Source organism: Ictalurus furcatus, chromosome 2, assembly GCF_023375685.1.
Source record: "Ictalurus furcatus strain D&B chromosome 2, Billie_1.0, whole genome shotgun sequence".
NCBI classification, from domain to species: domain Eukaryota; kingdom Metazoa; phylum Chordata; class Actinopteri; order Siluriformes; family Ictaluridae; genus Ictalurus; species Ictalurus furcatus.
This window is the reverse complement of record NC_071256.1, coordinates 32,530,730-32,541,833: the sequence shown is the minus strand read 5'-3', so window position 1 is coordinate 32,541,833 and position 11,104 is coordinate 32,530,730. Positions and strand designations below refer to the sequence as shown.

Genomic DNA, 11,104 nt, shown 5'->3' with positions numbered 1-11,104 from the left:
GACTTCATGTGAAAACTATAATGAACTTTCTTTTACTTTCACACTATCCGTTGTTACCCAGATGAGGACGGGTTCCCTTCTGAGTCTGGTTCCTCTGAAGGTTTCTTCCTCATATCATCTTAGGGAGTTTTTCCTCGCCACCGTCACCACCGGCTTGCACAATAGGGATAAATTCACATACTTAAAATCTCTATCCTGTGTTTATATATTTCTGTAAAGCTGCTTTGAGACAATGTCCGTTGTTAAAAGCGCTATACAAATAAAATTGAATTGAATTTTTGTTGGGGGAAAAAGAAAAGTGTTTGATGATGATGACGACGATGAAGATGATGATCCAAAACATGCAAGAAAATAAGAAACAAGTCAATATCAGTGTATATATAACTGCCACATTTAGTGTGATAGTGTGAATCAGTAAGAACGTGAAAAACAGTGCAATTCCACACTATTCAAAGACCATTATTCATGCATATTATTCATTCATTTAAATCCGTCCCAGAAATGGTTATGGGTTTAGATACATGTTTTACGTGCAAATTGATATTTATCTGTGGTGGCACGGTGTTGCAGCACTTAGCATTGACACCTCATAGATCCTGAGCTTGGTGTTTTGTCGGTTTGGATTTTCACCTGTTCTCCTCGTGTCCACATGGTTTCTTCCGGGTTCTCCAGTTTCCTCCCACCTCCCAAAAAGCGTACCAGTACCTGATCTGGCTAGCTGAATTGTCCCTAGGTCCAGATGTGCATGATGCCCTGCAATGGACTGGCAACCCATCCTCGGTGTATTCTCACCTCACGCCCAGTGTTACTGGGACTGGCTCCAGATCCACCTTGACCCTGACCAGAATAAAGCAGTTACTGAATATGAATGAATCAATTTATTTGTATAAAATACAAAACATGCCTGCTTAGATATCGCCTGCATTCCTTAAATTGGAAATTATAAAGACCAAAATTCTTGAAGTAAGAAAATTCATTATTTATTAATTCATTCATTCATCAACAATTGATCAGTTAATAATACATTATGAATTAATTAATTAACAATGAATCTACATTCATATTTTATATTATTGAAGTCATATTTTGTTAATATTTACATTAGCAGTGTTATATTTGTATAAAGTTTGTATTTAGACTGGTACTAATGCTGAACAAACAAATTTGTAACCAAATTAATTCATCCACCCATCCATCCATTTTCAATACCGTTTATTCTTCAGGGTCACGGGGAACCTGGAGCCTATCCCAGGGAGCATGGGACACAAGGTGGGGTACACCCTGGACGGGGTGCCAATCCACCTCAGTACACAATCGCATATACGTTCACACACACTACGGACAATTTGGACATGCCGATCAGCCTACCATACATGACTGGGGGAGGAGACCGGAGTACCCGGAGGAAACCCCCGCAGCACGGGGAGAACATGCAAACGCACAGGGCAGCGGCGGGAATCGAACCCCCGACCCTGGAGGTGTCCCCCAAATTAATTCCCCCGAATGCATTCAAATGAATGAATTTAGTATTGAATTTTAGACAGTTTATAGCTTTAGATTTGTAAGATTTTTGCATAAAAATAGAAAACCCTTATAAATGTGTCTGCTTTGCCCTCTAGCTACTGTTAGGGTTTTTGCAAGCCTACTCGTCCAATATGGTCGTTGAAGCACGTAAAACAGCCACTTCCTGGATTTAGACCAATCAGCGTGCTCTCTGGGTTCTGCGCAATTTTGCCGGGAAAACGGAAATCGGCTCGGTGGAAGTTATCAAACTCAACGAGCCAAAGTGGCGGGAGATTTTGCCAGCTCGGTACCGGATCAGTGGGGTGTGCGCTGGATTAAAGGGTATCTGCTTATATATGATTTGTTTGAAAGGCATTTGACATTATTACAATGCGACAGTGCGTCTGTTGGCTTATCGAAAGCTCACCCTGTGTGTACGTTGCAAATTACTTGTTACCGAGGACCTGCGTTGTGCCTAAGCTAGCGTGTTGTGATGTTGTTCTCTCTGTCCTACCTGTATTCCGTTCCAGTGTTATGATTGGGTAGTAGTAGCCACCGTCTGGTATTATGATTGGTTAGATCGTTCATACGCACGGTCATAGTGAAATCTTGGCCAATCCTAGTCAGGAGGCGGGACTTGTCGCAAAGCGGGTAGGAGAACGGTAGCACGCTTTGCTAATATATCAGGCTAACCGGTGAGTTAACATTTATATAAATGGTAAATATAACCATGTTGCAGCCGAGTGCTTCCAGTTATCGGGATCTGCTTTTGCAGTAGAAACTGCGTTGGTATTTAGACTGACGTTATATATGTTCACTTAATTATCTAAAAACTGTTGTATAAGGGATAAGTATTAGCTGGCTAATTGCATTATAGTTAAATTTACTGAACGGCAAAGCGCGTTTTCGTTATCGTGGTTTTGTTTTGATGTACTGATAGCTAACTACTGACTGCTGTGTCTCAGATAAATGACATGAAACTACTGACTGTGTCTCGGGTAACTACTGACTGCGGTGTCTCGGGTAACTACTGACTGCGGTGTCTCGGGTAACTACTGACTGCGGTGTCTCAGGTAACTACTGACTGCGGTGTCTCGGGTAAATACTGACTGTAACTACTGACTGCGGTGTCTCGGGTAAATACGGACTGTAACTACTGACTGCGGTGTCTCGGGTAACTACTGACTGCGGTGTCTCACGTAACTACTGACTAACTACTGACTGCGGTGTCTCACGTAACTACTGACTAACTACTGACTGCGGTGTCTCACGTAACTACTGACTGTAACTACTGACTGTGGTGTCTCACGTAACTACTGACTGCGGTGTCTCGGGTAAACACTGACTAACTACTGACTGCGGTGTCTCGGGTAACTACTGACTGCGGTGTCTCACATAACTACTACTGTAACTACTGACTGCAGTGTCTCACGTAACTACTGACTGTAACTACTGACCGCGGTGTCTCACGTAACTACTGACTGCAGTGTCTCACGTAACTACTGACTGTAACTACTGACTGCGGTGTCTCACGTAACTACTGACTGTAACTACTGACTGCGGTGTCTCACGTAACTACTGACTGTAACTACTGACTGCGGTGTCTCACGTAACTACTGACTGTAACTACTGACTGCGGTGTCTCACGTAACTACTGACTGTAACTACTGACTGCGGTGTCTCACGTAACTACTGACTGTAACTACTGACTGCGGTGTCTCACGTAACTACTGACTGTAACTACTGACTGCGGTGTCTCACGTAACTACTGACTGTAACTACTGACTGCGGTGTCTCACGTAACTACTGACTGTAACTACTGACTGCGGTGTCTCACGTAACTACTGACATGTAACTACTGACTGCGGTGTCTCACGTAACTACTGACATGTAACTACTGACTGCGGTGTCTCACGTAACTACGTACTGTAACTACTGACTGCGGTGTCCCGGGTAACTACTGACTGCGGTGTCTCAGGTAACTGACATGTAACTACTGACTGTGGTGTCTCAGGTAACTACTGACTGTGGTGTCAGGTAACTACTGACTGCTTTGGCTCAGGTAATTACTGACTTCTGTGTCTCGGGTAACTGTCAAGTAACTACTGACCGCTGTGTCTCGGGTACCTGGCAGGTAAGTACTGACCGCTGTGTCTCGGGTACCTGGCAGGTAAGTACTGACTGCTGTGTCTCAGGTACCTGGCAGGTAACTACTGACCGCTGTTCCTCTCATTTGTTAGGTAGCTATTTCTTTCACTTTAAAAAAAAAAAACAAAACTTTTTTTAACAGTTATTTTAGGCGCTGTATTTATTTACATTATGGCTATCATTTGTATGTGTGTGCTTCAAAAGCAGCTTTAAAGGTTTCATTCAGGTTCATAACAAATGCCAGGTGCTTGACTCATCAGCATTCCGGGCAGGGACAGGTAGACGGAAGTATTTTGTATATGAAGCAACTTCTTGGTCGACTTCTGTCATATCTGTCTGTATTACTGCAAGCAAAAAACATCCCATTCTACAACCATGGGCCTTAGTAGTTAATAGGTCTTCCCTGAACAGCCTCCATGCTTCTGTGAAGTCTTTCCACTAGATTTTGGAGCGTGGCTGTGGGGATTTGTGCTCATTGAGCCACAGGAGCGTTGGTCAGTCCGTACAGAATTTCGCCGAGATTTTTGTGTGTGGTTCTTTTAGCAATCAACTGAAGTCCTCTTCGATTCACGTGTGTCGAACGTGAGTACAGCTAAAAGTTTTGCACAGTTTCATACAATTGCAATTTTGCCAATCCGAGTAGTTTTCTGCACAAAAAAAGCACAAAAAAGCTCAGCAGATTCCAGTGCAGATCAAAAAAAAAAACAACACAACTCTGCGAAATCCTGTGTGGACTGAAACTCGAAAGAAAAGCACTGAAACTGGAGACTCCTTCCATAAACCGGACAGCTGCATGTTGCTGAATGAATGAGATTTTCTGTTGGACGTAGTTGACGTGATGTTTCCGTGTTTCTCCGCAGCTTGTAAGGAATGGAGTTTAAGCGGCGAAATGGAGGACCTCCGATGGGCGGAGCCTCTCAGGCCAAGAGGGGCAAAAAGAGTTCTGAGTGGGAGGACGGTCCATCGAACTTTGAAGAAGAGCTCGCCCTTCTTGACGAAATTGACATGGAGATGGAATCGGTGGAAGGGCAGGCGGGCCATGATGTCATCCCAGTGGGTAAGTACTGTGTAAGACAAGAGTGTGAGACAGAGACGCCGAGGAACAACCAGTTCATTTTTTTTTTGACTCTCTCTGTGCCTCTCAGGTGATTTATTTTCAGCGGATCTGAACCCACGCTGGCGCCGTCCTGCCGCCGCAACTCTTCGGCCCGATAAAGACACGCTCGTCTTCCAGCAGATTGACCTCGACTATTATCTGGGTAAAACCTCAAAAGTGGGAGGAGTTATCAGAGCAACTCTGGAGTGTTGTCTTTGTATAACAAGTAGCTGATGTATAAATGCATGGCTTTTGTTTTTGTTTGTGTGTGTGTGTGTAGGTTCTGCAGTGGCCGGGATGCCCGGACAAGTCCAGGGGAAGGTTCCGGTGGTGCGTATGTTTGGAGTGACCGACAGTGGGAACAGCGTCTGCTGTCATATACATGGTTTTGCCCCCTACTTCTACGTTCCTGCTCCAGCCGGTGAGTCGCTCCAGTGTCCTCGCGCCAATCTAAGACAAGCATCTGGCGAAAGACAGACATATCACATGCGTTAGTATTCATCATCTTTCCTTCCCTATGTCTCTCAGGCTTCACGAATTCTCACCTGGCGGAGTTTCAGAAGGAGCTGAACTCGGCTGTGTTGAAGGACATGCGCTCCAACAAAGACAACATCTCAGTCACTGTGCTCGCGGTGGACATCACGCGCAAAGAGAGTGAGTCTCACGTTTAATCTAAATCGCTGTGTGTGCGGTTTTTATAATTTTTTTTTTACTTTCTTATCTGACCATCTTGTTATTATCGAGGTATGTACGGTTACCACGGCAAGCGTCCACTGGACTTCCTGCGCATCACCATGGCGATGCCGCGCCTGGTTGCCCCGGCGAAACGTATCCTGGAGCAAGGATTTAAGTTTGCTCACTTCTCCATTCAGAGCTACTCTGCGTACGAGGCCAACATCGACTTCGAGATCAGGTGAGTGACGATTTAGAAGCAGTACCAACTTTCTAAAAGAGAACCAAACATGGCAACGTGTACTATTCATATAATATTTCCGTTTACGCAGCGTAATGGCGTTATGATTGGTTGACAGTGTGGTTTCTGTTGCGTGTGTGTTTTTGGTGTCAGGTTCATGGTGGACAGTGATGTGGTGGGATGCTGCTGGATCGAATTGCCTAAAGGGAAGTACAAACTAAGAGAGGAGAAGAGCACAGGAGAGACGGACTCCCGAGACCCAGGCAAGGTAACGGCGTCCTCATAAGTTAACACACATTACTTTATCACTATATACACTTCAGTTTCAGCATTCAGGCCAACACTCCATTATCTTGTATCCCTGCCCCCCCCCCCCCAACACACTTCATTATCTCTCTCTTTCTTTCCCTGTCTATCTGTTTCTGTCTCTCTGTGTCCCTGTCTGTCACTTTCTGTATCTCTCTCTCTCTCTCTCTTTCTGTCTGTCTCTTTGTTTCTCTTTACATTTATGTCACTCCCTTACAATCTGCCTGTCTCGCTCTCTCTGTCTATCTGTTTGTCTCTCTGTGTCCCTGTCTGTCACTTTCTGTATCTCTCTCTTTCTCTCTCTCTCTCTCTCTCTCTGTTTCTGTCTGTCTCTTTGTTTCTCTTTACGTTTATGCCACTCCCTCACTAACTGTCTCCCTCTCTCTCGCTCTCTCTCTCTCTCTGTCTATCTGCTTCTGTATCTCTGTGTCCCTGTCTGTCACTTTCTGTATCTCTCTCTCTCTCTCTCTCTCTCTCTCTCTCTCTCTCTGTTTCTGTCTGTCTCTTTGTTTCTCTTTACGTTTGTCACTCCCTTACTAACTGTCTCTCTCCCTCTCTCCCTCTCTCTCTCTCTCTCTGTCTACCTGCTTCTGTATCTCTGTGTCCCTGTCTGTCACTTTCTGTATCTCTCTCTTTCTCTCCCTCTCTCTCTCTCTCTCTCTCTCTCTCTCTCTCTCTCTCTCTCTCAATTTCAAAGTACTTTATTGGCATGATTGTTTACATAGAATATAGATGGAATAGATAAGAAAGGAAAATAAAATAATAGAATAAAAAAAGTAATTATATAATATTTCTCTCTCTCTCCCCCTCTCTCTCTCTCTCTCTCTCTCAATTTCAAAGTACTTTATTGGCATGATTGTTTACATAGAATATAGATGGAATAGATAAGAAAGGAAAATAAAATAATAGAATAAAAAAAGTAATTATATAATATTTCTCTCTCTCTCTGTCTGTACCTCAGGTGTCTCTGTGTCAGTATGAGGTGGATGTTGGATGGACAGATTTGATCAGTCACCCAACAGAAGGGGACTGGCAGAGAATCGCTCCTCTGAGGGTCCTCAGCTTCGACATCGAGTGTGCAGGCAGAAAAGGTTGGCGCTGGACACAGAGTGTTCTTTCCGACATACGTTTTATGGTACCCGCTACTTTTTCAGTATCATTAAACAGTCATGGTAACGCGCTTGTTCGTGTGTTCAGGTGTGTTTCCGGAGGCTGAAGTGGACCCGGTGATTCAGATCGCCTCCATGGTGCAGCGTCAGGGAGAGAAGGAGCCTTTTATCCGCACTGTTTTCACCTTACAGAGCTGTGCTAGTATAGTGGGCTCTCAGATCCTCTGCTTCACCCAAGAGAAGCAGCTACTACAGGTACTCTGTGTGTGTGTATACACAATAAAACTCTCTCTCTCGCGCACACACACACACACACACACACACACACGTCTGCTGCTCAGAGTCGATTCATGTTGATATCGAAAATTATGGCAGCTACCAAAATACATACGCATCAGCAGCGGTGTCTAAAACGTGTCGGTTGTTTTGATTGCTCAGTATATTACAATTTGATGGATCTTGCTGGTTTATAAGGCTTGTGTTTTGTTCTCAGAGCTGGGCGGAGTTTGTGAGGACTGTGGATCCTGATGTCATTACCGGCTACAATATTCAAAACTTTGACTTGCCGTACCTGCTCAACAGAGCCGCTGCTCTAAAGGTGTGAATGCACGTTGTGGGCAGTCTGATTCACCATCGCATAACTCTGAAAGCTTGCAAGGGATGTGCGACATCATCCGTGTGTGTTTGTGTGCTCGGTTTGTGTATAGGTGAATTATTTCCCCTATCTGGGTCGTATGAGGGGCATCAGGTCGGTCCTTAAAGACTCCAGCTTCCAGAGCAAGCAGATGGGCCGCAGAGAAAACAAAACCGTCAACATGGAGGGCAGAGTGCAGTTTGACCTTCTTCAGGTGAACACACACACACACACACACACACACACACACACAGACAGATCAGCCATAACATTAAAACCACCTGCCTAATATTGTGTAGGTTCCCGACAGCCCTGAGCCGTCGAGGCATGGACTCCACCAGACCTCTGAAGGTGTACTGTGTTATCTGGAACCAAGACGTTCCTTTAAGCAGATCCTTTAAATCCTGTAAGATGTGAGGTGGGGCCTCCGTTGATCGGACGGTTTGTCCAAGACATCCCACAGATACTCGATCGGATTGAGATCTGGGGAATCCGGAGGCCGAGTCAGCACCTTCAGCTCTTTGTCATGTTCCTCAAACCGTTCCTAAACAGTTTTTGCGATGTTGCAGGGCGCACTATCCTGCTGAAAGAGCCCACTGCTATTAGGGAATACCGTTGTCACGAAGCGGTGTACTTGGTCTGCGAGAATGTTTGGGTGATCGCTCAGATTCTTACGCGTGCCCATTTTTTTCCTGCTTTCAACACATCAGACTCTTCACTTGCTGCCTAATATATCCCTCTTGACAGGTGCCGCTGTAACGAGATAAATCGACGTGATTCATGTCACCTGTCAGTGGTTTTAATGTTATGGCTGATGGGTGTATGTACACTCGTAACACGCACAGAGCTTGTCTCGGTTTTCGCTGCCAAACACACGTGCAGCATTTTTTTTTTGCTTTTATTAGCGAACATGCTTTGCGTTGCAGGTCCTGCTGAGGGATTATAAACTGCGCTCGTACACACTCAACGCCGTCAGTTTCCACTTCCTGCAGGAGCAGAAGGAGGATGTCCAGCACTCGATCATTACAGACCTGCAGGTTAGATGAAGGAAAACCAGAGTGTGTAGTCATTAAAAAGCCCTTAAGATCCAGGAAGGTCATTTTGAAGCATTTGAATGAAGCCTAATTAATGATGTGCGTGCGCTCTCTCTCTCTCTCTCTCTCTCTCTCTCTCTCTCTCTCTCTCTCTCTCTCTCTCTGTGTGTGTAGAATGGAAATGAGCAGACGAGACGGCGTCTGGCTGTCTACTGTCTGAAAGATGCCTACTTGCCCCTGCGCTTGCTGCAGAAGCTGATGTGTGTGATTAACTACATGGAGATGGCAAGAGTGACTGGCGTGCCCCTGACCTACCTCCTGTCTCGAGGCCAGCAGATTAAAGTCGTGTCCCAGTTACTACGACAGGTGTGTGAAAGTGTACACACACACTCGGCATACCCAAGTCAATGGCTCAGACAGCCGTTCAGCATTCAGCAGTGTTTGTTCCTGTTTGTAGGCCATGAAGCAGAACTTGGTGATGCCGGTAGTAAAGACTGAAGGTGGGGAGGATTATACAGGAGCTACAGTCATTGAGCCAGAGAAAGGGTGAGGATCCTGCTTGTATACTGCTTTAGTCAACTTATGTGTTCATAAATGTTTGAAACACACATAGATGTACACATGAACACGTGCTATCACTTTTATCGTATCTAACAATAACCTCATGGGAAATATACTTACTGGAAAAAATGTTGACGCGTTCAATACATATTTCCCCTCCCACTGTAAGTGTAACTATAAAAGGATAAAAAAAAAAAAAGTCATCGTTGGTGAATGATTGTGGTGTAAGTGGTTTAAAGCAGATTTATAGTCAATGAATAACATTCCTTTGAGACGGACTGCATCACACTACCTTGTTGATTAATTTCCTATAACAGCAAACAAGTGTTTATATTCCTCAGATTGTCCTTGTAAAGTGTGTGTGCGTGTGTGTGTATGTGAGAACAGGTACTACAGTGTGCCGATTGCCACTCTGGATTTTTCCTCGCTGTACCCATCCATTATGATGGCTCATAACCTGTGTTACACTACGCTACTGCAGAAAGGCCAAGCAGAGAAACTGGGGTGAGAGACACGTGTGTGTGTGTGTGTGTGTGTGTGTGTGCGCATGCATTCATCCACCAGCTGTCATTTGTTAATGATAATGTCGTGATTTCAGCTCGGTTCGTTAGAGATGAATATTTTATGATTTGGTCCATGCCTGTTGTATTATTAAATACTCCCTGTATTGTGTGTGTGTGTGTGTGTGTGTGTGTGTGTGTGTGTGTGTGTGTGTGTGTGTGTACGTGCTCAGCCTTTCTTCAGACGACTTCATTAAGACTCCTACGGGAGATCTGTTTGTCAAAAGTTCGGTGAGGAAGGGGCTCCTGCCCGAGATCCTGGAGAACCTGCTGAGTGCCCGTAAGAGGTGAGATGGAGTCTACACCCACCTACATCTACAGGTTTTTGCAGAAGAGCTTCACTATTTTGTTGTGAGCTGTGATGTCACTTTGCTCATCCTGCCCGTTCATCGTGCAGCTGCACAGGGTCTGGTAATGGTAGTCGTGTCATCAAATCCTTATTTACCCATAAAGCTGATCACTAAACCATTACTCACAACTACAGCTCACATCTCTACCATAGACATCGTTGGCTCGTGTACATCATAGCATGTACGTCTCAATATAATGTAATATAATATATAATATTTCCTCCGTAATGCTTGAAGTGTGCTTGCTCGGTAATTGAATTGATTCCTCACCTGCTTAGTTTTTACCCCCTTTGGTCTGAACACGGTATTATTGCAAAGTGTAATAATAAAATGTGCAAGTGTTTTTTGTTTGTTTTATTTAATCAAGTGCATGTGTATTGTGTTTGAATAGTTTATATAATGACGCAAATGAGGCGTGTGACTGTGCTCGTTAACCGAGTTATTTAAAACCAAGCTAATTAAAGTAAAAAAAAAAAAAAAAAAAAGCCATGGTCTGAAGTAAAATAATTTCTAATCTTTGTTTTATTTTATTATACTAGCAATTTGTGCATTGAAAATAAAAAGTGAAAGCTAAAGTGAAAATGCACTTCTCCTGACCCCCTCCCCCCACCTCATTTGATCGCTGTTGTTGTTTTTGTTGTTATTATTAACCTCACCTACCTACCTCGATCACCCAGTTTAACCATTTTCAGTACTTTTACCGTATTGTAATAAAAGTAGATCAGGATTTACACCACCGGGCAAAAGTTTGCGGACACTCGACTGAAATGTTTCTCATGATTGTTAAAAAGCTTTTGATCTGAAGGTGTGTGATTAAATGTGTGAAATCGGTGTTGTAGACGAAAATATAATTGTGCCGACGTATTCGTTCCTTCCATTAGAAATCTAAC

General features: G+C 44.2%; 1 protein-coding gene across 1 annotated transcript in view; it reads left to right on the top strand.

Annotated features, from left to right (window-relative positions):
• Positions 1–1,670: 1,670 nt before the first annotated feature.
• pold1 (polymerase (DNA directed), delta 1, catalytic subunit) overlaps positions 1,671–11,104 on the top strand; it is a 19,494-nt gene continuing 10,060 nt past the window's right edge. Inside the window, exons 1-16 of the mRNA XM_053615129.1 lie at positions 1,671–1,845; positions 4,512–4,708; positions 4,797–4,910; positions 5,028–5,168; positions 5,276–5,401; positions 5,492–5,660; positions 5,814–5,928; positions 6,928–7,057; positions 7,164–7,330; positions 7,569–7,673; positions 7,783–7,923; positions 8,636–8,746; positions 8,918–9,109; positions 9,201–9,289; positions 9,692–9,808; positions 10,038–10,151. Of these exons, the coding sequence (XP_053471104.1) occupies positions 4,522–4,708; positions 4,797–4,910; positions 5,028–5,168; positions 5,276–5,401; positions 5,492–5,660; positions 5,814–5,928; positions 6,928–7,057; positions 7,164–7,330; positions 7,569–7,673; positions 7,783–7,923; positions 8,636–8,746; positions 8,918–9,109; positions 9,201–9,289; positions 9,692–9,808; positions 10,038–10,151 (2,018 nt within the window). The 5' untranslated portion in view covers positions 1,671–1,845; positions 4,512–4,521. The remainder of the gene's footprint in view (positions 1,846–4,511; positions 4,709–4,796; positions 4,911–5,027; positions 5,169–5,275; positions 5,402–5,491; positions 5,661–5,813; positions 5,929–6,927; positions 7,058–7,163; positions 7,331–7,568; positions 7,674–7,782; positions 7,924–8,635; positions 8,747–8,917; positions 9,110–9,200; positions 9,290–9,691; positions 9,809–10,037; positions 10,152–11,104) is intronic.